We start from the raw sequence: 27,638 nt of genomic DNA, 5'->3' as shown, positions 1-27,638 counted from the left end.
AAAAAATGTTAATCTAGTAAAATTAATTATAACAGAATATGCGAAAAATTTTGCACAAAATATCAAAAAACAGCTAAAAAATTCGATTATATAATGGCATATTAAAAAATAAGATCACAAAAACAATGCAAAGTTTTGCCAAAAATAATTAAAATATGGCTTACTTTTTAATAAAAAATATGATAGTATGACGCTCTGTATGAACAACGTTTGAGCTAAAAGTGTTAGGAAAACTGATACATATGGCACGATACATATATATTGCTGTCGTGGCATGTTAGATCGCATTACTTGCATCGCCTGTTTGAGATGAGTTACGATTATTAAGATTCGTTGAATTGGAAGAAGTCGGCAATTACTGTCGTCTTTTAATAACGTTCGACGTCGCGTAGCCGTCAATTTTTATAACCTGAAAGTACGCGAGGAGAAAGCGTATTCTATATCAAGTTTCTAAAGCTACATAAAATTCTATTCTTATATGGTCATCTCGGCAAGAGAGTAATCCATTTACATATATAGATCTAATAAATGTACCTTTCTATTTGTTCTCTCGTGGATTTTGAAACTTTACAAATATCCAGGTGTCTAAAGCAGAAAGTTTAAATTCTACTTGACGAGAGAAAAACTAATCGGTATCTTTTATCTCGCACAATTCATCTTCGGAAAATTCTTTATCCGCGAGAGCAAACAAAAAGATAAATGTATACCGCGGAAGAGTACAAGATTGACTTATCGGATTTATAATTGGTTACCTCGTTATCTCGTTATCTCGATAAAGCTCCGCATTATCTCCATTATCGTCGAGAAGACGAACAGTTGGTCCGCGTCGAGGCAGGAAGGGAAGAGACGGCGTAATTTCGCGCCGGAAATAGCAAGTGCGACGCGCGCAGACGCACCTGACCGGCATGCATTGGCGCCATCGCAAGTGCAACGACGAGGTAGCAAAGGTGAGACCAAGTGAGACTGACAGCGCGACCTGTCGTCGGGTCACGTACCAAGTCCAAGGAATAGACGGCGTCCTAGAAACGAGATGACGGGTGACGGGTGATCGCCTGAACTGACGCGTAGTGCGTAGTTGGCGAATGGCAGTGGTGAACAGCTGGTTGATAGTGATGAGCGTTTCAAGGTAGTGGTTGGGCGCGATCTCTCTCGATGACGTTGCAAGAATCTGCTATTGCGCGTCGAGAATGTATATATATATGTATATATAGAAAAAAGCGATATTATATTAATCAGCGTTTTTTAATTAGGACGACCATTGCGACTGATTAAGGAAGAGAAAGAGAAAGACGCAGAGAGTCTATGGGCTATGGGCACAAATGTTTTGTTTCTCTGGAATCTAACCTACTTCACGCACGCGATAACGCTTGCATGTGTGGACTCTATCGTCCGGCGCTATCGCTGACCGTAAGATGACTTCATCGCTCCGCGACGACACTTCCTTGTTTCTTTGTCAGTATCATCGCGACGTCCGCGTCTGCATGCCTCGAGCGTGATTCGAGTAATATATTCCAGGACGGCGACGCGTAGTCGTGACGCCACGAGGACATCTCCGGAGGCTCAGGCTCGCGACTCCGGGTGAGCCTCTCTCCCACGACGCGAAGATGCCCCAGCGACGACATCGCCGGAGAAGACGTATTTTCGCTGTGACATACCGTGTCGATAGCGCGCAAGATGAACTCGTTGCTGAGGACTGTCAACTCTATAGCGGGCAACAAGAGGAACTTGCTGGTCAGGGATTCCTTGCAGAAACAGCTCAATACGAGCGTCATGGAGATGCAGAGCGCACCAGGCGCTGCCGACGACGGCGCTGTCAGCAATTGCGACGAGACCATGACCCTATGTTCCGTACTCGAGGCCATCTTCCTGCACGGCTTGAAAGACAGTCTGCTGAATCGAGTGACAGAGGCTCTCAGCGGTCCCGACTTCGACGCTATGCCGCAGCCAAGCTTCTGGGGCCCGCTGCTCGTGTTCTCTCATCGTCAGATCATAGATCAGATACAAGCGTTGAGTCAAGTTACTACAGAAGTCGGCTATTGTCGGGCTTGGATACGACTGGCACTCAACGAGGGTCTATTAGCTAGCTACTTTTGCTCCATAAGGAGGGACAATTCGGCTCTGAAGCCATACTACAATCGTTCAGCTTATATAAGGGATGTAGATCTTGTTGAGGTTGCCCAAAGATTAATAGAAAGCTTAGATTATATACGATTCGAGTTGGCTTGCAATAGTAGCCTTTTGAACTTTTGGTCCAGCACCCCTTTGCTGATAGCTGGCATTTGGTCGCCTCCGATGAAATCCTGTCCCGTGTTCAGTGCGGTAGATATAGCAAAAACTATAACTACCGAATTGTCTGACAACTTTGATGAAATAGAATCTGCAAGTTCTATTGGTAGTTCTATCGGAATAGGGTCATTCACCTCCTCGCAATCAATGTTTAATAATGTAGCATCCATCACTGAGGATGAAGCATTGAAGATCATTCTAGCCAACAAAAAATCTGATAATATTGTCCATCAAGTGCACAACAATCCTGTGGATACTGTAGCAAGCGGAACACAGGAAAGCAACATAACTCAACGGTTGCACAGTAATTCTGCAAATACTGTGATAAAAAACCAAATGGCAGATAAACAAGAGGTCAGGGAAGTACAACAAATGTCAAATGGTAATGCGGAAAAAAAGGATGCAGATAACATTGCCGCTGATATGGAGGATTCAGCGTCACAAAATACTTTGAGAGGTAACGATATCGTTAATGACGCAACCGCGGCCGCTGTAGGAAATTCATTAATAGGAAAATTAGGATGGTCGACGTCATTTGAAGATTGTCAATCCTCTTTAACTTCGTCTGTGATATCTCATGGATCTGCCAAGGATGCACCTCGCACACCCGGCGATGGTCCTACGTACGATGCGCTTATCCAAAGTTACCAAACTGCTGGAAATAGTACTGCGGCAGATGTGCAAGAATTTTGGAAAAAATATCCAAAAAGGGAGGAGACTGTTGAGGAAGGATCCAAAGTTCAACCCGAGCCAAAGGTATAAGATATTTATAAATCTTAAAACACAATTTTGTAGCTAAAATTTGATAAAATAAAATTAAATTATTCAATTCTCGTTTATGCGTTGTTTTCCAGGCCGCGATAAATTTTGAAGAACAACTAGGTAATATTCCAAGGGAAAAAGGTTTAGACACTCAAAATTACAGTTGCCTCGATTGCGGTCAGGCAATCGGCATGACCTTTTCCAAAGCGCACGTGTGTTCGTATTCGGGCGATTACTACTGTTCAGAGTGCATAGCGGAAGGACAATATCTCATACCGTCGCGTATGATTCACAACTGGGACTTGAAACAGTATCCTGTTGGTCGAAAAGCCGCTGCGTATTTAACGGACAAACCGGCGCTGTTGGACCTAAAGATCCTGAATCCAAAAATTTACATGGCTGTAGATACTATGGCTCAATTGCAATCCTTGCGTATTCAGTTGAACCTGCTGAGAGCGTATCTGTTCACGTGTCGCGAACCCATCATCGAGTCTTTGCAAAAGAAGGTCGCGCCTAGAGACTATTTGTACGAACACGTTCATCAATATTCCGTCTTAGATCTTCTTGACATACCAAATGGAATGCTCGCGCAACAGCTTCAAAAGGTTGTTGAGTTTGCAAGGAATCATGTAATCAATTGTTGGCTCTGCAGTCAGAAGGGTTTTATATGCGAAGTCTGTAATAATACAAAGGTCATTTATCCTTTCGATATGGAATCCACATTTCGGGTAAGCAATGCATCTTCGTTTGTTCGTTATCCAGTTTTTCTTCCCTGTTTAATACAACGATCTTACAATAATCGATTTATTTGCAGTGCGGGGCGTGTAATGCTGTATTTCATACAGATTGTTTAAACGCGAGTAAACCGTGTCCAAAGTGCGAACGCAGACGTAAACGGATGGACATGCCTCTTTTAGATATGGGATGTACAGATCTACCGCATAACAGCGTATCCTCCTCTCCGATTGACATGAATTGATGTACATTATTTGATATGTTTATACTGACAATGTGTTGTCATCTTTTTAACGCGCTTAAGCAGTATTGTTTGCATAATTTGTATTCCAGAAAATTAATTTCGCTATGCGCGATTACTCATATAACTTTAACTTCAAATTTACGAGTCTCGATTTCTTCGTGTAAATATTATATTATATTATATATTGTGCATAAAAATGTATAGAAATATAATATCTTTATATATTTTTTGTCAATTCTTCGAATATTTTTGTTACAAACTTTTACTCTGAAAAAAAGATATTTGTACCTTATTATCTTACGAGATTGGCAGCTTTCTATGCGTAGACAAAATTGTATCCTTATACTATTACCGTGATTATTACATATATATATATATATATATATAAATTATATATATGTACATATACGTATAGATGTTTATTATAATTTTATGTACAAAAATAGTAAAATATATAAGATCATTTGTCATCTTATCGTTATTTATTATATTTAATACTGTTGCTCTATTTATCTAATTTAATAAACTGACATGCTTGATAAAATTATTGAATTTAGTCGATACATTTGTACCTTGTATCATATAGCTTTAAAAAAAGAAAAATGTTTTAAGAATTTTGTATAATAAAAACTTTATATAATATTGCAATTAATTAACGAATAATTTCTTGCGGATGATTTTTAATAAAATTTGTACAATAAATATACTCACACATATACATATATATGTACATATGTATAACTAGAATAAAATTTTCTAATATATTTTGCGACATAAAAGGCACATTCTTTCGTTTGTATTAAATGGCCTTACTTGACCTTTTACAGTGTCGAGTCGTAAAATTAGAGAGCTCTACATATATATTCTACTTTTCAATTTTTTCCTTTATATATATATATATATATATACATATATATATATATATTTATGTATATAAAGATTATTTATACAACTATCGTATAAAATCTACAAAGTTAAAATTATTTTCCAGGTACCTATCAGAATGTAAGTAGTATGCTTTAAATACAAAAATAATTACAAATCTAATGATAATGTAAAAATTAATTATTTGCAATTAGTTGAGTGGTGATCAGATCGCGATCGTGATAAATGAAGGAATTGTGTCATGTTAATCTTAAAATAACTGTTTCAAATTTATCAATCATAAAAATTGTTTACTTTGCAACAATATTTGGCATTTAATGATTAAATCTCTACAATTTACAAGTATGTTGAAAACACATTTAGATTCAGAGTCATCAAGAGAAAAAATTATTTTAATATTATAAATTGCAACTCTTTTGATTTATATATACATATATTATTGCATATTATTATATTTTTATGTAAATCTCTTGACAGACAAATTTATTTAAATAATATTTATAAATTAAAGATAATTTTCATAATAATAATAATGTTGAAGTAAAATAGAATTGACCAAAAAGTTAATTGTAATGAGAAATGGAGAACTCGCCTGGCGAGTTTTACACATTTTTATTCTGTAGTAAGCGAGATCGGAATGTATGCATGTGTCATTGTATTGTTTATGTGTATCAATATATACATATACGAGACTATATATTGTTATTAATCCTACATTGACATAATTGGAGATTGACACTAGTCAAATATATTATTTTTGTGTATAAAAAGATGCCAATGTAGGATTAAAATTATTTTAGAATGTCTACTTTGTGAAAAAGATCGTGTAAATAATACTTATTATTCTTACAATTATTTGTACTATCACCAAGATGACAAACTTGAAATATTGTCACGTCAATGGCAATATTGCAGCTTTGTCATTCCTACATTTTGATTCTTAAAATATTCTGAAATACGAGTTCAACTCCTCAATTTTTACATCTTTCCTCCAAAAACATTGCATTTAATGCAATGTCTTGGGAAAATATGCAGAAGGTAAAATGGGTTTATCGGACAAACCTGCTCGTCTTAATCCGCCCTGTAAGCCGATGCTCGCAGTTTTCGTTTTTGTGCCATTCGAGATCACCGTCGGACCATTGTTATTCTCGATTATAGCCGGCGCCGAAGTCGAGGCCGGCGGATTTCCCGGATTTGCTTTATTCATCGCATTGAAGCGCTCCATAGGTGTGCTGGTGCTTGAGATCAAGCCGCTCTTGAAGGTCGTTAAGCCCACAGAATTTTCCGTTACACCGACACCCATCGATCGAGCTGACGTACGAGTCTGATGAATATTCGGATTCTGCACGATAGGATTTTTCATCAATCCTGATATCGTACTAGGCTGTATTGTACTAGGCGCAGGTGTACGCGTTTCGTATCGGTTAGGAAATAATTTATTTGTCCTGGGTAATGTTAGTGGAACGGTAGATGGAATAACTAGGGCTGGTGTAGTAGCACTTTGTAAAGGCGACTGATTGTCCGCTAGTCTCCGATTCAGCCAACTAATTACTGCAACAGAAAGATGAAAGATGTATTAATTTTCTCAATCGCATAGAAATTTTATTGACAAAGTTAAGAGGAAAAAAAATAATCAGCTTTACCATTGTCATTGTTTTTTATTGTCTTTTCTTTTTCCTCCAATTGTTGTTGCAACGTTTTAATTTGTTCTTTTAGATTGCTCACTTCATTCTTTGCATCTTTGGTGTCTCTGAAAAGACTTTCCATTTTAGTTTCCAATTGGCCGACTTCTTTTTGCTTACTGTCTAATAATCTTTCCTGCTCGAGCGCTATGCTCGTCCTTAATTTCAATTTGGATTTAGTCGATGCAAGTTCATTTTGTAATTTGGTCAAAATTTCATTGGCCTTCACCAATTCGTCGCTCAAGCCTCTCAAGGAATTTTGTTTGCGTTGCAACTGACTGTCCTTCTCAGTTAAAAGATCCTCCAAATGCTGCTTTTGTTCCTTACCCGTCTTTAGCATTTCTATGTGCTTGTTAATGATTACTGTTTTGTCTTTAAGCTCTTGTTCAAGCACAGCTACTTTTGTACGCAAGTTATTAACAGCTTTATCTTTGTCGTGATAATCTACATCTAATTTCGAGTTTTGCTTCTTGAGTAGCGCCAAATCTCGTTGAGCGATATTAAGTTCCCTCTCGAGATTCTGTAGTTGTTTTATTTGCTCTGCATTTGTAGCTTCTAAAAAGGATTGCTTATCCTTGAATGTTATGTTTTGCGTCCGTAATTCGGCAAGTTCTGTGTGTAACTGTTTCACAGTTTCAGCGTGCCTTTGCTCAACCTCCATTTTATCCTTTTCACTCTGTCGTTGCCATTCTAAGCGTGCTTGAGCCAATCTGAAATATTAATTAATCACATATTTTAATATATAAATATATAGGAAATAAAAAGATTAATTTAAACTACAAACACAAATGTCTATTTATATATGTACATACCTGTCTTTTTCTATACTTATTTGTTGCGAAGAATTAATTTGTATCTGACTTTTTTCAGTCAAATATTTTTGCTCCAAATGCTCTAGCTCTTTTGCTTTTGCTTCTAGTTTACTTGTTAGATCGTTTAATCTAGTTTCTAAACCAACCACATCTCTATTCTGTTTTAAAACATTTTCTTTTAACTGTTTAATCTTCATTGCCATGTGTGTCTTCAAATCAGAATCACTGGCGGGTGATATGTTTAAACTCAAGTGGCAAAGATGTTTAAAGTTATTTGTCTCCACAAGCTTAAAATTCCAGTCTCCAGTTTCCTCTGCCAACAACAAAAGAAACTTTGGTGGAGTCTTTGACAGGCTTGTTCCTGGAATGTGACATTGCTCCAGCAAGCATATCAACTGAGTGGCAAAGTTATCAAAATCAACCAGAAGACCCTGCTGCGCTTTCAGCACTTTGAAGTCATCTTCGGTGATAAATAAGGAATAGAGAAAACAAGGATCATCGTCATCGGCTAGCAAAACGCACAAACTCTGAAACGAGAAAAAAGCAAGACTCGATATATTCTACGAACCAAAATTCAACACGCAAGTTGTGAGTGAGAATTATCATACAGTCTCTATCTATGTATCTATCACAAACACAAAGAGTTAAAAGATGTATCCCATAAACAAACATTTATACATCCAAGCTGTAAAAATCAATAGAGTAAGATTCTCCCAAATTACCTTACGACAAACCGGACTAATGCCAGCGTGAATCTCGACGTTAACTCTGAGATCCCGCTGGCGCTCCTCCTTACGCTGCGGTTTGATGTAAATCCTCTGCACCTTCGTGTAGAGAATCTCGACATTGTTCAGTTGCAGACCCGAGTCGACGGTCGTCGTGCCGCCTGCTATACTGTTCAGATAATTCATCGTTCGGTCGCGCTCTCGGAAAGCACTTGTCGATCTCGCGTCGCTCACCGCGTCTCATTTGTCGATGTTGCGGAAAATCCGGCCGAAACGCTTTCGAACATACGACACAATAAGCCGCTCTGCTTACATCGCACAAGCACGCAATTTGACGCACGCGTATCAGACGCGTACGTATGCGTTTGTGCCGCCATCTTGACAGCACGCGTTGCAACTATTTCACTTCAATCAAGCGATTAGGCGAGAATCGCGACTCGAAATCGGAGCTATTACCTTTTTTCGCTTTCGCAAACATCCAACGATTATGGCTTTTCAAGTTGAAAATGGATACCTATTTGCTGCTATCGAGAACGCAATGTATCTCCATTCTTTTTAAACTTTACACGACGCATAACTATCGTTACACTCCGCTTAACATACGCGTAATAATCAACATAAGCGTATCAGACGTGTATATATATACATTTGTATCGCCATCTCGAGGGCACGCGTTGCAACTAACTTTACTCCATAAACATAAAATACATATGGTGCGTGATCGCGTCGAAATTGGGATCGAGAGTCTCCTTTTTTTTCTTTCGCGAGTAAATTTTTCCTCTCAGAGATTACTCAGGATTAGGACTTTGCAAATAAATAACGAAGAATTCTTCGAAGGTATTGATCACAATTTATTTACCATTTTTTTAATTCCTCTATTATTACTTTTATACGTAAAAATTGTGTGTGACGATTTGAGATAGAGATAATTGAAATAGTGATAATTTTGTCCAGTCATAATTAAAGGAATAATAAAATTGGTGCCGATTATTACACATTAATAACAATAATAAATTGACTAAAAAATTGCGTTTCATACTTTTCAATGCATAATACTAGTTGATGCATCGTTGACGGCATCAACCAATCAAAGCAGCGATTATGCAAGAAGAAGTGTATTTTGCTGTTTTCTTATTGGCTGGTCCCATTGGATCGCTGCGCTTTGATTGGCTTATACTGTTAGTACTTCTTATACGTATGTACTTTGTGTCGCCACTTGACGATATATGCGTTGCAACTAACTTCACTCGCGACTCGCGACCAGTTCTAGTGAAAATCGCGTCGGTCAGAATTTTTTCTTTTAATTTTTCATAAACGGATTTTTCCTTTTCAAAGATCACGAATCTTACGATTAAAAGTTTATAAATGGAGAACGGAAGGCCATTCGAAGGTATAACTCGCAATTTATCTCCCTTTCTTCTTAAATTCGCCTCATTGTGGCCGTGTTGCATGTTAACGGTTACTTTTGATCGAACGACATATATTTTGTTATTGCAAAGAAATATCAAGAGTATTTTAAAATTAGATATTGTTGTCAAAGTAGGTGTACGTATAACATTTAGATCGAGATAATTAACCGCGTTGTATTTTTGTTCAATCATAATTAGAGGAATAACTATTGATGTCGTAGAGAGAGAGAGAGAGAGAGAGAGAGAAATATTAAGAATATCTCGTTTCTCTTTTCACCGTACGTGATTAGTTTCATCTTTGTCCTTTAGCCAAACTCAAGAAACTCTATAGGTAACAAAGCAAAATTCAAATTCAAGCAATTATTATTTTTATTTCGCGAATAAATTATATATATATAGAGTTAGTGTAAAATGTGTAATTGTTGACGGATAAAAATTTATACACGCGTGATATCGTAAAATCAAGATAATTAACGTCACATAATTGTCCTTGCTCAAGTATCAGCGGCGCGCGAATGGACCTAAGAATAGCGCTTCATTTGTACGTGTGCGAATACTTTTCGGTGCACGTAGTAACACCATCAAGCACCAGCCGAGAGCGTCTTTAGCTTCCCGCGCGATTCTGCAAGGCTATACCCGATTGGCCAACGGTTTTCGCGGCGGCCAATGACGGCGCGGCTCAGAGACGGTGACGTAGCGTTTAAAGCGCCGTACGCGCCGAGTTGCACCCGTGGTCGCCATGCCATGCGGCTGTGCCGCGTTTGACAGGCCCGCATCTTAGGCGGTTCGCGCGTTCCGTGACGAGTAAAATACGATCGGGATCGTCGTCGACGCGCGCCGGCGGACGCGTCGTGACGCCACGGTGCCGGGAAAGTGCGCGAGTGCCTGTGCCACGAGTGACGCGACGTGAGTAGCCGAGTGTTTCTGCCAAAACGACAACGACGACGGATTCCCTGGCTCCCGCGCCACGACGACGACGACGACGACGAAGACGACAGCAGTTGGCGGTTGGATACGGCGGTTGCAGCCCCGAAGGATGACGACGTCGGAACGACGCCGACGAGATTACGTGAGTGTCTCTGTATTCCCAGATTTGATTCGCAATCGTTCATCCTCTCGCATCGTTCGTCGCTGGAAAAGCAGAAACTTATCATTTCCGATTTAAGGCGCGTGTTCGCGAACACGTCGGCCGGTGGTGCTCGCGGCGCCTTTTCGTTTTCTCGTTTCGGAGTCGAGCGCGCGGAACGTGCTGCACTCTGACACATGCTCCGAAAACTACAGCTTTATTTTATTTTCTATTTTCTTTTTTTCGATAAACTCGTTCGCGAATTAAATAATGCAAGTATTTTTTTTCTCTTTAATAACTATATGTATCAATTGAAAGAATCGGAAAGATATTTTTCTCGCTTTTCTTAGAGCGATATAAATTATGGCGAAGATTTAATTGAATACCACAATCGATGCTATGCTTGTATGTATATATACTGAATTATGAGTTAATTTAATTATAATGCGATTTTCTGCAACATTTTTTTGCGCTTTTCGCGAATAAATAAAATCATGCATGTGTGCCAAAACACTCGAGCAGAATTAAATTGATAAAAGAATATATATACATCTCCACACACTTATTGTATATATACATGTATTTGCATTATCATCGATTTTGATAAAAACAAAGAGAGCCGCGCACGACGACGCGTATCGTTCGATGACTCGTTGGAAATAAGTTGCGTGAAAGACAGCTGTCCGGTCGAATGGGCCAATATCGAATAGGCGGAAGTCGATATCGCGGCTTTAAAGGGAAGCAATAAATGCGACGTGTGTATTACTGATCGAACACACGTATTCATAACTATCACTTTCCTACACAGTCGCCTTTTGCATGGCGGCCAAGGGGTCAGTGCACTTAGGATCTTACGCCACGTTCGAATGCTCGCCTGCGCATGCGTGCATCTGGCGCAATATTTTTGCGACTCTGTAGGAAACTTTGCACGCGTGTTACGCGAAAATAGACGTAATCGTTCTCCGCCTCTCTGATCTCATCACCCGTCGAATCGCAGCCGAGACTTTCGTAACCGGTCGATAAACGTATCGGTAGTCGAAGAAAAAAAAAAAAAAAAAATTACGTTTTCCGCGTCTTTTTGTTAATATTTTTAAAAAATGAAACCCACGCTCTCGCGCTATATTTTCAAACGACTTTACGAGAGTTTTTCATTAATTTTCATTAACTTTTTCAATCATCACACATCTGTGTTGCGATAATAAATGCAAAAGTATAAGGAGTACTTGTATATAATCGGGTTTTCTCTTTTTGATTTAATCTAACATAATTAATAGAGATTTTTTTCGAAAAGAGGAAGAGAGACAAAGCGCTGAGGATCTCGTTTCGATGACGTTTGTTCCTCCTTTCGCGACGATAATCTCTATAGGGGATGGAAAGTCAGGATGGATAGACAGTCTAGTCGCAAAAGTGGAGCCTTAGATTATGATTCATGGCCTGCTCGCGATATAATGAGGCCGCTTATTTCGCGTTTCGCAAATCTGCGCATCTCTCGATGTGCTCCGTTACGCGGACTGCGCGAAGCCTTTGTTCGCCTCTCTGCTCGCGTCCGCCAGTCCCCTCGTCGGTGAAGGATTTACGAGGAGCGGCATTCGGACCGGAAAAATTGGATCCCCTGGATGAGATTCGATCGTTTTCCCTCGCGTTCTCTCTCCCCCGCGTTTTCTTTCTTCTCCTCCCCGTCATTCGGGGAGTCGAAAGCTGCCGAGCCCTATAACCACCTGTCTCGCTCACAAAGGGAAGAAGGAAGGTGAGCTCCAACAGGTTTTAGCTCCGACACACCTGATCGAAGTCGAGGAGTATGTCTGGCTCTTTCTCTCTTTCTCGTTGGACGTAGTTTCTTTTTACGCTTCTTCTCCTCCACGTAATATAGTTCGGATGCTTCGAGGCGTTTGTGTATAGTTGATCCATAGTTGTGATTATCATTGAGATGTACGCTACCTTTTATTTAGATTCTCGGAAATGTCATGCTGTGAGACTGAAGCATAATTTTTTGATCGAAACTTGTATATTCTCTTTAGAAACGAGAGAGAAAATGTAATATAGACGTCATACGCGACACATCTGCGTGGATTGTCTACGTAGATTACGGATCGAGTAACAGTCATAGACGTCATAGAGTAGCTTACACGCAGGCGATAAATTGTTGTTATTTACGTACATATATATAGACATTCGCGACTCGCAAACTATCGATCGTGAGCACCACTGCGTCCGCTAGCTCTGGCGCTTTAAAGAGATACACCCATATCGCCTTTAAGAAGGCTCGAGTCAGAAAAGAGGGGACTGGAGGAGGACTGCCGGAGGGTTCTGGAAGAAGCGTATTTGGACGGTCCATAGCTCTCGCGATGAGAAATGTGGCAACTACGCGTTTGCGTCTCTCTCTCCCTTTTTCTCTCTCTTTCTCACTCGCTCTCACAAACGCAAACACGGGAGATCAAGGTATTGTAAAATTGCTGATTGGCTTCGAGGTCATCGGCGGGAGGAATCGGACGGTCTCTATCGCGTAGCTCTTTTCTCGTCACGGATTTGTCGAAATTATTTGCCGAAGCGTTCGTCGAGATTCCTCCGCGTCATTTTAACGTCGGGAGGAAAGATAATTTCAGGCTCTGTCGGAATCATCGATTCGTCACACGATTCGGTATCGATGGCCTTTTTTTTTTTCCTCTTTGTCCGACAAAAAAGTTCTTTTCTTCAAAATTTAATCATTGTCGAAAATCATTCGATACTTTGCTACAACAGAGTTACCTTGAACGTTAAACTTTGCACGAGCGCGTGTCTGAAAGGAGCGCATAAACAGATCTATAAAGCCATACCTTTGCGAAAATTCAATCCGCGAAACGTAAATCCGTCTCATGTAACTGTAATCGTAATCGCGCGAACTGCGTAAGCGGTTTTACTGCCTCTGTTCGCGCTACACAACTGCGACGTTGTATTGTATACCTACCGCTCCTGTTTCGGTTCGCTTCAACGTTTGCGATATCGTCGGTCTTTCGGCGTGCAATTTCGTAGGTGATCTAATCATCGGAGGAAATTCCAGACCGCGCGTGAGATAGAGACGACGATACAAGGTTCGTGTCGGTCGTTGCGCGTCCTTCCTCCTTTTGTTTTTTTTTTTTTCTTTTCTTCGAACCGCCAGGAACTCGATTATCGTCCGTTGCGGACGATAGTGCGCGTTAGAAATATGTCGGGGCCACGTTGTTTTCACGTCGAATTAATCAACGTGGCGTGTTCGTTAACTCATAACTCGTTAACTCAACTTTGCAAAGTGCAAAATATACGCGCAGCGATCCTTCAAATTCAATTTTTATACATTTTCATTTTCCGAGCGTCGCGTAATATTCTTCACATCGTGTTCCGTCATCATCGTTACTCGAATAAGGAGGCTAATTTAAGGCTCCTGGGTGCTCACCGCGGCCATATTGGAATCGTGACGTCAGAGGCGAGAAAACACACGCTATTTTTTTTTAGATGCCATTTCTAAATAAAAACATATTTGCATAAAATAACACTTAAGATCTCTTTAATACACTTTTAAAAAACGCCGAAAACTATTCTTTTTCCCTTGACAGTCAATCAACCGTAAAATGATCGAGATATCAGACTTTGACATGCGGAATGACTGCGCATGCGCAAAGACAAGAAGGACTGGACCTCATAATATTACATTTTACAGCTGTTGATTGATTATAAAGGGAAAAGGATAGTTTTCGGCGTTTTTTAGAAGTGTATTAAAGAGATCTTAAGTGTTATTTTATGCAAATATGTTTTTATTTAGAAATGGCATCTAAAAAAAAAATAGCGCGTGTTTTCTCGCCTCTGACGTCACGATTCCGACATGGTCGGCAAGGTACCAGGAGCCTTAATGCAAATAGACATATTCACGAATGATCTAACGCGATAAAAATTACGCCGATGTTAGTTTGATCGATCGCGTGCGATAAGGACGCGCATCTGCCGGAAAAAGTCGAGTGTCCATTGTCTTCGGGACACTTTATTTTTGCAAAACTTCCTGTCATATTGTCCATGGGAGAAAGAGGGAGAGAGAGAAAACGCGTGTTTACGCACCGTTTAATACCGTCACGCAATCGAATCGCAACGAGAAGAATGTATACCAGAAGGAGCCTTCTGGTTGGTTTGGTCGCCGACGCGGTTGCAAATTTATGTAGATGAAAGGAACCACGAGAGAGACTCTGGTACACATCCGGATACACGTGCTGGAGTGTGAGTTTCTGTATTATTACCGTGTGGGTTGGCACGTATAACACACATACCGCGTCCTTCTATATCTCTCGCTATATCTCCCTCCAATACTGAATACGTCCGTCTACGCGGTCTGCCTACGGAATATGAAAACTATTTTAGCGCTTCGTACACACTAAGTAAGTAGATAAATCGGAAAGAATAGCCCCGATATACAATTTTGGCGTCTATTCCGCCGTGAATTTCTACATAATTCCAAGTATATTGTCTCTTGTGCGCTCATTTTCGCTGCTGCTTCATTGTTGTTTCTCTCTCCGCCGTCTTTCTCTGTTATATTCCACCGCCAGTGAGTTCCAAATCTTCTTCCTACATATGACTCATCTTCTCAATCGAAATCTTAATCACACCGTGTTTCCTATAACCCGCGAGAAACTCAAATCAAATTATTATATCGATTATATCGAAGGAAATTGATAAACTCGTGGAGAATCGCGATAAATTCATAAAATACAGATTTGAGAACCATTGCAATTCCGTATTTTGCGTTATTCTACCTTGCTATATTTTTATTAAGAAACGATACCGTAATTAATATAATAGCAACACTTCAAGTATCACGAATTTTTATTATAATTGTTCCGCTTGAGCTCTCCTCTCCCTCTCCCATTAATCTATATTTTTGTCATTGTAGCGGGATCCGGCTATATTGTTATTAATAAAACGGCAGTTGTAGTAGGTCGCGCCATTTAAATTTAATTGCATCTGCTTCCTTTTCTGCGTCTGTATAATTCGATCCATCATCCATCGACAGCTTTCGATATACATGTACAATATATATTCCGACCGCGTATCTTTTACAGTGCAGGTATACGATATCCCGGGGAAATAATTCATTATGAGTTTGGCGTCTCCCTCGTAATACGACCTCGTTGTCCCCCGTAGAAAACGAGGTGTACGAGGAAGTCTGGTGGCGGTTTTACGCAGCTGAAATTCTAATCACTTCCTACAAAATTCTACGCATTTCGCGTGCGTCGAGCGACGTAAGAAGAAGCAAGTACACAGAGAAACGATCGTTAAAACTAACTCGATCGCACGCATATACCTACCGCGTGTACATAATTCTTTCGAGATTATTATTTTCGCGGTTATTTTTTTTCCTATTCCGCAATTAAAACGCCATTTCCTAATCTAAAAATAATGAGTCGTCTGCTCTTTAATTCGCAACCTATTAAACTTATTCAACTGTATCTGCCGCGATCGCGGTTATATTTGCACGACTATTATTTAGTACGTCGCGCGAGACGTGCCGATTTAATTTTAGCGCGCGACATAATTGTTTTAATCGATTCGTCACATGCAACATGCAACGTTTAAACGCGCGTGCATCGCCGCGTGATCGATACTGGGTGTTTTGTTACGCTCAGGAATATAAATAGTCCCTAATCTCCTGCATTCGATGCGAATAGCTTCGTCGATTTGTTTTTTTTTAACGCATGGAAATTAAAAATAAGTCGCATCAATTCTCTATAGAATCAAGAGCGTCAGCGAGCAAAGAGAGACGCGATGCATGTATAATTGTCGTTGATAATAATTATCATTACTATCGCTCATTGTTTGCCTTGACGATAACGACATGTGCGTGCAACGAGCATATTTTTTTCATCCGCTATTTGTCAGGATCACCGGCCGCGCATTATCTCCGACATCGTAAACGCATCGTTAGTATATTCTGTCGAATAGACGTCCGATAAGGTGTCTTTCGCAAATATAACGACTCGAAAAGTGTCTCGCGTGCGCAAAAATTGCTTAGAAAGATCATTTACTCCTATTTGCTTTGCTATTCGCTTTTCGCAGCTGTAGCGCTTACAAAAATGCGCGCGCGTTGGTAATCTTTCGTCTTCATCTTCCGTCTGATTGTATTTCGATCCTGCGTTCACCTCCTTCCGCCACCGCATCACCCTCTTTCGGCGGATTCCCTCCCTTTCCTCTTCCTCCTACCACGTGTACGAGGTATGTAATACGGTAGGCGAGCGGAACGCGTTGTTCGTGTGTCTTCGTGGAAGAAGAAAATGCCGCCGGTTTGTGGTTTCCGCTTGGCAACAGCGCAACCAGCAACCAGCCAGCCGGCTGTCCGTGCTGCCTCGCTGGGTCGACTCATTGGCGTAATCGTGAGGGGAGATCGACCGGCCCCCCGAGTCCCCGAGTTCGCCCCGGGTTCCCTTTGTGAGCGGATCCGCAAAAAGCGCGAACCGGGAGAGGACCGACGCGACGATGATGACGGGGCTCTCTTTCTCTCTCTCTCTCTCTCTTGGAGTTGCGCGAAATTGCGACCTGCTGCGATATTAACGCGCATCTGCCGGCGAAAGTCGCTTACGAGTCCAATTTCGATGGGTGATGGTTCACTCGCGTTCGGATTGGAGAGATCGCAACTCTGCGCGGCACAATAGCGATGTGGCAATTTTTGTTTTATTCTGCTGCTCGATTTTTGCATCATTTTAGCTGATAATTTATAATAGATAATTTATAATAGTTTCGGCATATTTGTTGGATTTAATAAGGGTCGAATCGTGAAACGAATTGGAGAATTAATACTAAATTGCGAATGATATCTCCTTTAGTATTTTACATTTAACACCAAACTAATACTGAAAGTTGTATATCTCAGTCTTACGCTATTGGTAATCTCTCCCCCTGCCTCTTCCGCCTCTTCTCTACCCTACCCTGTTCAGTGGCTTTTATGCGGTCCCACTCTTGCTCCCCCCGTCTGGCATCTCTCTCATTCGATCTCTCTTTCTCTCATCCGGCGCACATACCCTCCCCTTCGCTGTAACTACACACAAAGTCGCCAATTTTTTTTTTGTGTCGTCAGAAAATTCGGCAACATTGACACGCGGCTGATTCGCGCCGCGAGAAGCTGCGTCTCTCATTCGGAGAGATCGAGGCGAAGCGGAGAATGATATCTCCCTCTCGGCATTTTGATCCCCGGTCGACGAAAGTTGGTCATCGTCGCCGGCGCCGCCGTCGCGGAAAGGATTTCTCCGTTTAATGTAACGGCCAGAGGACGATCTAGTCTAATATATAAGAAGAGACCACTATATTCCCGCCCGCATATTCAAATGCTCTCTCTTCTCGCTCCGCCCAGACTCCACTTTGATCGCCGCGCGAATCGACCCGCTGATTTTCTTTCCGCTCTCGTAGGTTACTGTTTTCGAAACGGACCAGAGGTCCGTTTCGTGAAAGAGGTAGTTTTTTTTTACATAAAAAATAGGTCTCTGGGTAATCGATTATTAATATTACACATTGTGCGCATCTCTGATACCTAACTTATCTGCCTACGCGTTCTGAATTATGACGTCAAAAGGGAAAAAATGCTTATGTTAACCAGAAAGGTCTCGGGTTACGTCTGACTTATTGAAAAAAAATATTAACGACGTAACTGAAATTATCTCTTTCTCTCTCTCTCTCTCTCTCTCTCTCTCTCTCTCTCTCTCTCTCTCTCTCTCTCTCTCTCTTTTATATAGCCGCACATTATGTATATTTAATATTCTCGTAATTATACAAGGAGAGCGTTGATGCAAAATGTACATGTAACCCGATATATGTGGATATAAAATCGCGTGTGCTCGATGCGCACGTTCACGAGCGCGTGAATTGCACGGTAAATTTAAGTTGTATGTAGATAAACGCGAGTTCTTCCACCTTCTCCTCCTCTCCCTCCCCGTTCTCCACCGTCTGGTGTGCATCTTGCGGCGCGATTTTGTTAGATCCGTTCTCTCTCGCTCGCGCGTCAATTGTTTTACACACGCAATGTTTATTGCGTTAACGCTTCTTGAACCCGGAGGTAGGTGTTGTTAGCGCGAATAACACTTCAATAACGAAGAGTATATATATATTCTAACGTCTCGGATCGGTTTTTAAGAGCACATTTGTCGCCATGTGTACGTTGTGCAAATTTATTCTTGCTCTTTCTCTCTCTCTCTCTCTCTCTCTCTACGGAGAATTCTCTCTGCGCCATTTACTTATGTTCCAAATTCCAAAGGATATCTCATTTACTCGGCATTTTTCCGACTCGCGTGCAATTTTTTTAACCGTTCCGCACAAATGTTTTCCGAAATGAGATTTCGCGTGGTTATTACGTCGCGTAACGGGCCTCTCAACCCTCGAGCTATTCCCTTCATCCCCCTCCCCCTCTTCGTTACCGCCACCCCGGTCGTTATGGCGTGCGCTCTCTCATCGTGAAAGACCCTCGATTCCAGACCTCGGCTCTCCACCGCGCCGTTCCGCGCTTCAACGGAGCGTCCAACTAGTTCCCTTCTGTTTCCTAGTCCCCTTCTGTTTCTAGCCCGCGTGTTTCTCCCCTACCTCCTCTCTAACTCGCGCAATTTTCCCGGGGTCTTCTCACGCCGCGTGCGCAAGGGAGGTTTTAATCGGAAAATCTCTCAAACTTTATGGTATCGACGTACCCCGGCTTATTCTGAAGTATCGATTAGCTCGGAATTGCGCGAGAGAGACAAAGTTGCACCGAATTGCAATTCTCTCGAAAGAGGTATATAAGAAAGGAATAACGCAACTTTTTCTCATTCGTGATGTAATCCCCCAGGACTATCGTAATACCGTTTATAGGGGCGACGATTAAGACAGTGCCCCGAAATGCGCGTGCGTGCATTGTCTCTATATATACGCGAAGCAGGGTGCACGCGTATATGTGTGTGAGTGTGGAACGCGACTCGTTTCGGGATCGAGCTTATAATCCGAACGGCCCCTATAACAGCATTCTCTCTTTCGGGAGGGGAACTAGGAGCGACCATGAGAGGCAATCACCATGGACACGATGTTCCCCGAGCGCACTATAAGCGTATACGTATGTGTCGCCGCGCATAAAAGTGAATTCGCGATTAAGCATCAGGTTCTTTGTAGCTGGAATACGCTTTCAAATACCCATTGACGGGCGCATTTCTCTCACGGCGTCCATTTTCAAGAATATTACGAATTAATCGATAATCGTTAATGACGGCTAGATGAAAGACTAGATGAAAGAGACCAGATAAAGAGAGAGAGAGAGAGAGAGAGAGAAAATTGGTTCTCGATCGCGTAAGCGCGAGGTCGCGAAGCGCCAAGCTCCTCGTCTCTTTGCTCCGCTTTTCCTCGAGTCGAGAGGAAGAGGAAGAGGAAACGGCTTCGCGGAAATAACGTTCCTCTGTTACGCCTCTGCCGACGACGCCGTCGTCGGGATGCGAGACGAGCGAGCGAGACGGATTCGTAAAGATGCAGATCGAGAGAGAAGCACACATCCCGCCGAAAGAAACAAATTAGTTTTCTTAAATAACTCTTGTTGAGGGACGATATCCCGCGAGAAAATCATTCACGCGCAGATTCTTCTCAGAACGTACACGTATATAAAATTTTACATTGCTGCTTAAGGCCAACCGGGAATCAATTTATCCAACAACTGCGAGCGGAAACTCATTTCCGTTGCAAGCACTCCTCGTCACTTTCCTTCAGCAATTTTTTGCGCTAATCCGGCGATTAGTCTATATTTGTAAAGAGCGCGGAGAGAGTGAAAGAGGGAGAATCTCGTCGTATCTTACTTTGAGTAGCTGAAGGAAAAGGTCCGCGTAACATTTTACAATCGCTATACAGGATATCCGAAGCTATTTATAAAAATCAATAAAGGTCTTATTAGTAATAGTTATATTATTAGTAATAATCTGACTAGACATCTCATGTGTTTAGATTAGAGCATTTATGTTACAAAACGTTGATCGTTGGCGTGTATCTGCGTGTTGCACAAGAGAGAGTTAGTTATTTATCGATCATAGAGTACCATTCGGACCTAATCATATCGAGTTTCTATTTAATCATGCTCACACGAGAGCAGCTACCGTTGATGCCGATACGATTTCGTGCTTACAACAGTTTAACGGTGTCAAACAGTCGTTCTTAATATGGCGCTCGGTTATAGCGATCACATGTCCGCTTTAATAAAGGAATAGATTGCCTTTGCATACAGAGATGAAAGGGGGAGGAGGGAGAGAAGATAGGAGCGAATAACCTTTACAGTTATTGTTTGTACGTGGAGATTATTGATCGCTTGTTCGTTTCCTGTACGAAAGGATATCACGTACGTAAGATCTATCGGTGTGTTGGTGCAATTTATCGACGCCGTCTGTAAAGTTTGCAAAGTTGGAATACTTTTTAAAGTAATTGCAAATTAATTTATAATTATGTAATTTGCTTGTATATTTCGCTTTAAATAAAATATAGCAATCGGGTTTTTCTGTGCACACACACACTCTCTCTCTCTCGGGTAAATTGCACCAAAATCGAAAATTGAAAATTGAATTAATAAAATTAGTGAATTAAGGAATAGTTTTTTTTCTCTCTCTTTCTCTTTCTTTCTTCGTGATTGGCAGTTTATTTTATGAAAATGACGCGAAGTGTGAGTCAACGTGAATAATTATCCTTTTACAATTCCATCTGCCGTCACTTGTCTGTTAGAAAACTAGCGAGAATTGGTAAACTCGCTCCTTTATTCAATCGGCACGTAAACCCGCGTCGCCTTTCTATTCACGTTCTTCGCGAAACGCGCTCGCCGGGGACGTTGACACTAAATCCGATTGCATATCACGATGACGACTGCATTCAGATGCTATTACTACCCAAAGTTTAATGGCGTCGCGCTATTCATGCTCGCCGATTCAGAGTTTAGGTATATAGTTACGGCAAAGTTACGACCGATATTATAGGCTATCCTCTTCCCCTTTCCGCGATATAGCAGTCCGAAAGATACGCGTGTTAATACGTCGTAATGATCCAGCCAACGAGCAAATGTCGGCGTATTTACATTGCGAGGCAAGTGTTGGAGGAACCGCTTTCCTGTGCGGGCGGCGCATTGCAATTATACGAATAAATATTTTCATTGGAAACACAATGCTCGCGCAGTCCGAATATAGGGGTGGGAGAGAGATATCTGAAGAAACTTTTGCGTGAGAAATATATATAATTTTGATATTATCGCGCGATTCGCGCGACGAGTTTTGTCATCTTTCCGAATAATTCGATTCGCGCGTTTTACGATGCGCATAAATTTCGCCCGATTTCCGACGACGCCGCGATGAATTCAAACGAGTTCAAGTGGCGCAAGTCGATTTAACGTCGCGCGGAGATACTTTGCGAGATTTATCGGCGTCGAAATGGAGGATTGGCCAGCCGTGACGAAACAGCGTGAGAAACTATGTGTACGATAAGCGATCGAAGAAAGATTCCGAGGGAAGAGAAAGAGAGAGAGAGAGAGAGAGACGCGAATCACCCGGAGAGGAAGAAGGTGATAATGGACGCACACACATTCACACGCTGGTCATATAATGAGTTGGGTTATGAAAGCTCATAGCCTTACTTACGGTTCGCGCCGCGCGACGTGATTCGAAATAAATATACGTCCAGGGGAGACAAAGGAACCATTAGATTATTCATGCGACTCATGCCGACATCGCGCGGCAGCATTACACCGTCTGCCTTCTAAAAGATCGTCCCACCCGCGGGTTCGTCATCCTCCTGGGCAGATCCTGCACTGGGCGAATTTACGTCAGAGAGAAATCGCAAGTAAGGGCCAATTTCACCAACGTCGATTAACTTTAACCTCCGGTTAAACTATATCTTTGTCTCTTTTTTATGAACGTGTGTCTGAAAAGAGACAAAGATATAGTTTAACCGGAGGTTAAAGTTAACCGACGTTGGTGAAATTGGTCCTAAATGATAAAAAAAAAAAAAAAAAAAAAAAAAACAAGCTTAAAAGTTCTAGTCGAGTTCGCGTATAGATATCGAGATATTTAATCGGCGAAACGTTCGATGGTCGCCCGGAATCATTTCTGCCCTTGGCAGATGCTTCGGTTGAGCATCTGTTGAATTACCGGGAGCATAGTAACGCTGGCAACGCTGCAACTGATATGAAGCTGTACGTAGCAGACGCGATTAATCGAGAGACCGCGATGATGGCGATCAAGTCATGGTATGGAAGTACCGCGAGAATGCATTCTCGTTTACGGGAATTCAGACTAGGATATTTCACTTTGTATATAGAGATTCCCGAAATTGAAATTAACAATCCCATTCCTTCACATTGTGTATACGTGCGTATACACGTGTACGTGTGCGTGTGATATCAAAATCTTTCATTTAACAGCTACAAGCGTGACAAATAGATCTCGAGTCATGATGTACGACGATTGTCATCTTGAGTGCTTGTAATATTTCTTTTACGCGAGCTTATCGCTTATCATCGATAGATCCGATTGCATACAGCGATATAATAATTTGAGCTACGACGTTCGCTCTTCAATCTTACTAAAATTATCGCGAATTGTTTCATTTGAAAAGAAAACTTGTTTATTTTTTTCACCTTGTCAATTGATCGTTGGAATTCTCGCTCGATACGTTTCAATCGATTTAATCTTAATCGTTTTAATACTGTACAGATTTTTTGAATAGTATTTTTGTATGTCAAGTTAATATGCTATAATTAGAGTTAGACCACCTCTCTTTTAGAGAGTACTGCTTCTTGTCTGGAGAGATCTGGAGTTTTTGATACGTAGAAAAGGTTATCCGGCGAGTCGACATTATCAATAAAAGAGAGACATTTTATCAATAAAAATTACGACGAATTGACCGTAATGTCCCATGCGGGCGGAACTGATCCCATCTTCAATTTGATACACATTACTCCAAATGTATGTGTTTGTGTGCGTTTCGTTTTATTCGCTCTAATAAAACTTACGAAAGCAATAGAAAGAAATAATGCACTTGGCATGAATCACCGATTAAAAAATATAGGAAAAAAGAACGCGACGTATAAAAATTTGTCAGTTTTATTCCCGAAAGCGTCGATAATGTATGTAGAACTCGTGCGGTTTTATCTTTTTTTTTTTTTTTTTTTTGTTGTGGCAGAATGAAATATCGCCTGCGGGAGTTTGGCGGGAGGTCGTCGTCGATGACGCACGATTAAACACAAAACAGACGCACGAAGTACGGTTTTAACGGTAGTGCGGACTCTTCAACAACGGGGCGTGTTGCTTGAAGGAAGAGCGATAAAGAAGTTCCTTCGGCCTCGTTCATCTGGCCTCGTTCCACTAATAAGCGCGCCTCATCCTGCGTCGACGCGGCCTCGTTTCGCGTGTTTTTCTCGCCGTCGCGCGGGCTGGAAGCGACGAAAAAAAAAGAAAATATGTAAAACGCCACGCGCGAGACGATTTTTCCCTTTCGAGGGGCGTTGGCTTTAAGCTTTTAAAGCGACGCAAGCGGAAGCCATCGAACGCCGTTAGATCGAAGCCCGGCGAGCTCGTTTGCCTCCTCGCTCGTCCTTTAATCTTTCGCGATAGACGAAAAAGAAGCAAGAAATTGAAGACTTCTCGCGGACCGAAAATTCTAACAGGCGCAATTGAAACGAGGAAAAGAACGGAGATCGCTGCCGCTCGCTAATTTATCGCTATAAATTATCGCGGTAAGCCGTTCAAAGACTGTCAGCAGAGATAAATGATGTCTTATCGAGCAAGGGATTTAATACGGATTATATTACAATGAAAATAGGCGCGTGTGAGTTTGGGTTATGTATGTATATAATAATTTTCCGAAACATAATTTTTTTATACCGATCTTTTCGCGAAAGTTTTCTTCATCTTTCTACATATATCGTTTGGTCTTTTGCTCCGTAGAACAATTTTTTTAAAATAAAAATAAGTTGTTTTTAACTTTTCAACATTTCAATCTTGTATATCGATGCCTTATCTCTCTCTTACCATATCTGCTTATTTTTCAATATTTAAACGTCAGTCATATATATATATATATATATACGTATCCTGCTCATGGCTCATTGACACTAACGGTCTCGCACGTTATCATAGTCATTGGCGGTCTACGAATGATAAATTAACCTCACGAAACGAGCTCTCTCGCATACGGTGCTCTTTATTTTCGGCGCTCTTTTCCTACGACACACATTAAAAACACATTTGACACGAGATGATATGGCAATCGATAGGGGCAGCGTTCGGCTCGATCGAGTGGAAATTATTTGCCGCTGAAATAAATTCATTCGCTACGTTTTGTTTCCTTATAACGCTAATGGATGGGTCGTTCAAAAAGAAATTCGAGATGTGTGCGAAAATATCCATTCCCATCAATATGATCGTTCGTTTCAGACGCGACCATTTGTTTTTTCCATTCAATCAATCAATTCAACGGTGTTTCGCTGCATCGTGTACACATTTTCGAAACCGGCTGACACCTGTCCGATACTTGGCCGAATGCTCGCGAGACTCCTCGCGGCAGCATTAATATATCTGTTATCGATACCGTTCGACCTAGGCTCGGAAAACTGTGCAAGCTGGTTCCGTATATCGGTCTCGCGCGAACGGGGAGAGGAGAGAGAGAGAGAGAACGATCAGTATGCGTGCGCCAATACGTTTACATGGCGCGCATGTGTGTGCGCGCATTTGCGTCATGTGGGTTCGTTGTTTGTCCCGAGGGCAGAACGACCAGCTGTCTCCGCAGTCTCGTTTTATTTGCAGCCCTTCGCCCCTCGTCCCCTACCCGGCGTGACCTCACCCCTCGCCGTCCTTCTCTTCTCTTCCTGCCCCTTTTCCCCCGAGGCTCCACGCATCGATCGCCAGCATGCGTGTAAGCATCGATGCACTCTGCGCATGTAGGAGAGTAAATAGTAGCATAATCGTAGGTACCAACCCAGTTATATGGGCACGGCACGCGGAGAGATATCGGCAGGAAACCGCGTGCCCCCCTTTGAAAGCCTTTTTTTTCACGATAAAGCTTAAGTTACGATCGATTTTTTTCGTGCTGCTATCGCAAAGTACACAAGTTATACATATATCTCTATACGATGCACATTACTTACGCAATGTATGCGTGAAGCGTACACAGAATTATCCGTGATTCCGTATGTTCAAAGAAAAGCTATAAGCGACCGCAAACAAACTTTCATGTAATACGTAAATTAATAAGGATGAGATGTCTTTGAGGGGGGGAAAAAAAAAGAAGGTGCTTCTGTGCGAACCCATTGCTGTTTCTCGATGAATAATTCTATATTTACCGAAAAACGTCTCGTATTTTCTTTTGTTTGTATAAAAATCATGCAGCCACCTCGGTGAATCATTCACCCTCGCTTTGGCTTGGCAAAATTACGCTCGATTTGCCCTAAATTAACCAACAAATTTTAAGCCGTTGGGCCGGAAAACGGAGTATATCGTTGTTAAGTCCGCAACTTGCAGCTCATAATCGTGTGCTATATAGCATCTCTTTTTTACTATCTCTAGAATATATAATAACCTTCGTTGTGAACACCTGGGGCATGAACCGCGCCACGCAATCTTTCATATTGTGTCGATATCAGCTGCCAGCCCGGATTTTACACTCGCTAAAAGCGTAATATATACCAGGTTTTCCAATCTTTTTCGTGCGACAAAATTGCGGCAGCCAAAATGCCGATGCAATTTAACTCGTTTCTCGAATAAATCAAAATATAAGAATCGTTTATTTATCAAAAGAGATTATTAATTATAATATTAGTACAATTTTTAACAATTTATTATTCTGTGATTGGCGTAATGAGAGCAAATCAATATAAATACTCGAAAATATTGAATGACATAAATATACTGTTTTTTTAAATTATGTATTTATAATAAAAAATATTTTGAAAATTGAATGATGAGCGTTTGCAAAGAAATGTCATAGAAAGAAAGAAGCGGATAATAGATATAGTAGCTTTGCTGTTTTTATATCTACAAAGAGAATCTATCAATGCATTTTTTGTCAAGTATCGGCATACGATATTAGAGAAGCACTATCCAAAATAGTCAATTACACATCCTAAAAAGAATTTTTTATTTATCTTTTATATAAACACAGATATTTAATAAAATAAATTGGATAACTACCGAAAAAAAGTCTTCTATAAATTTAAATGTAATTCTCTCTTTCAAAAGATATGATAGATGGAAATTCAATTGTTATATAAATAATTTAAATATTATAATTTTTAAATATATAAGGTTAAAATATTTTTAATATATCTGTATGAAAATATTAATCCACACACACACACATATTTATTAATTCAATATAATTGAAATTATATACGATACGATATTATAATATGATACAACACATACACATACGCACACATTATAGGAAAAAATATAATAATCGATAAAAATATTAATTGAATATTTTTATATAGATAGTATAGGTATTTCAAGTATTTCGGAATAAAAAATTCGAAATCTATTATAAGCATGATAATATAGATTATTACCGCGGAAATAAAAATAACTAATTTTATTTTACATAATAAATAAGCAATTACTTTTACAACAACCAAATAATTTATAAATTACTCACGCTACGGTTGCTCTCTGCAGTCATTCAACGCAGAGTCTTTCTCTCAATCTCCTCTTTTTCTCCTCTTATTCGTCCTTTACCGTTCTTTCATGGCACTGATCTCACAAGGCACTCATTCGCGAAAATACGATTAAAATACGACAATTGCGCGACATTTTGCACGACAATTTCAACGTTAATCACACACGCGACGCGCATTTTACTGATGTATTTTGACGAGGGAACAATGATGAGGCATTCGAAAATGCGACTCGTCGTGATAATGCCTCTTTTTGCTATCGTATAGTATACGTAGATTAAAGCAAATTTACTATTTCGCATTATAATATAAATGGATAAATATACGAGTTAGGAGATAAATATTCACGAACTGTAGCTGTTTAAAATTTATTTATTACTCAAACATGTTGAGATGCCGTTC

The 27,638-nt window shown here is 40.7% G+C and overlaps 4 protein-coding genes across 9 annotated transcripts in view; 2 read left to right on the top strand and 2 right to left on the bottom strand.

Moving 5' to 3' along the window:
* The window catches only part of LOC145940576 (serine/threonine-protein kinase PLK1), a 30,365-nt gene extending 29,489 nt beyond the window's left edge, over window positions 1-876 (bottom strand). Inside the window, exon 1 of the mRNA XM_083045905.1 lies at window positions 753-876. The gene's annotated coding sequence lies outside the window, so the exon portion shown is untranslated. The remainder of the gene's footprint in view (window positions 1-752) is intronic.
* A 148-nt stretch (window positions 877-1,024) lies between these two features.
* Window positions 1,025-4,262, top strand: Plekhm1 (Pleckstrin homology and RUN domain containing M1). 3 transcript variants are annotated; one of them, XM_083045923.1, is made up of 5 exons: window positions 1,025-1,126; window positions 1,251-1,452; window positions 1,516-3,042; window positions 3,141-3,776; window positions 3,863-4,262. In XM_083045923.1, the coding sequence occupies exons 3-5, from the start codon at window positions 1,675-1,677 to the stop codon at window positions 4,025-4,027; spliced, it is 2,169 nt and encodes a 722-aa protein (XP_082902049.1). In that variant the 5' UTR covers window positions 1,025-1,126; window positions 1,251-1,452; window positions 1,516-1,674; the 3' UTR covers window positions 4,028-4,262. The 3 variants fall into 3 exon arrangements, with proteins under 3 accessions (XP_082902049.1, XP_082902040.1, XP_082902058.1); XM_083045914.1 differs by having other exon boundaries at window positions 1,251-3,042; XM_083045932.1 differs by having other exon boundaries at window positions 1,089-1,189; window positions 1,251-3,042.
* On the bottom strand, window positions 1,516-27,638 carry Sas-6 (Spindle assembly abnormal 6). Of its 3 annotated transcripts, XM_083045950.1 has the most exons (5): window positions 8,129-9,802; window positions 7,407-7,933; window positions 6,556-7,304; window positions 5,975-6,463; window positions 1,516-4,294 (listed from the first exon to the last, which is right to left on the bottom strand). In XM_083045950.1, the coding sequence occupies exons 1-5, from the start codon at window positions 8,315-8,317 to the stop codon at window positions 4,290-4,292; spliced, it is 1,959 nt and encodes a 652-aa protein (XP_082902076.1). In that variant the 5' UTR covers window positions 8,318-9,802; the 3' UTR covers window positions 1,516-4,289. The 3 variants fall into 3 exon arrangements, with proteins under 3 accessions (XP_082902076.1, XP_082902085.1, XP_082902067.1); XM_083045959.1 differs by lacking the exons at window positions 1,516-4,294; window positions 8,129-9,802 and adding an exon at window positions 27,218-27,638 and having other exon boundaries at window positions 4,691-6,463; XM_083045941.1 differs by lacking the exon at window positions 1,516-4,294 and having other exon boundaries at window positions 4,691-6,463.
* Ipk1 (Inositol phosphate kinase 1) overlaps window positions 10,470-27,638 on the top strand; it is a 78,369-nt gene continuing 61,200 nt past the window's right edge. The window contains exon 1 of one of the 2 annotated variants that reach the window (XM_083045979.1): window positions 10,470-10,609. The gene's annotated coding sequence lies outside the window, so the exon portion shown is untranslated. The remainder of the gene's footprint in view (window positions 10,610-27,638) is intronic. The other variant, XM_083046024.1, reaches the window with a different exon arrangement.

The sequence above is a fragment of the Prenolepis imparis genome, unplaced genomic scaffold (assembly GCF_030444845.1).
Source record: "Prenolepis imparis isolate NDT839.2.m4 unplaced genomic scaffold, iyPreImpa1.0 SCAF_1, whole genome shotgun sequence".
NCBI lineage: Eukaryota > Metazoa > Arthropoda > Insecta > Hymenoptera > Formicidae > Prenolepis > Prenolepis imparis.
The sequence above is the reverse complement of the archived record's forward strand: the minus strand, read 5'-3'. Positions and strand labels throughout refer to the sequence as shown.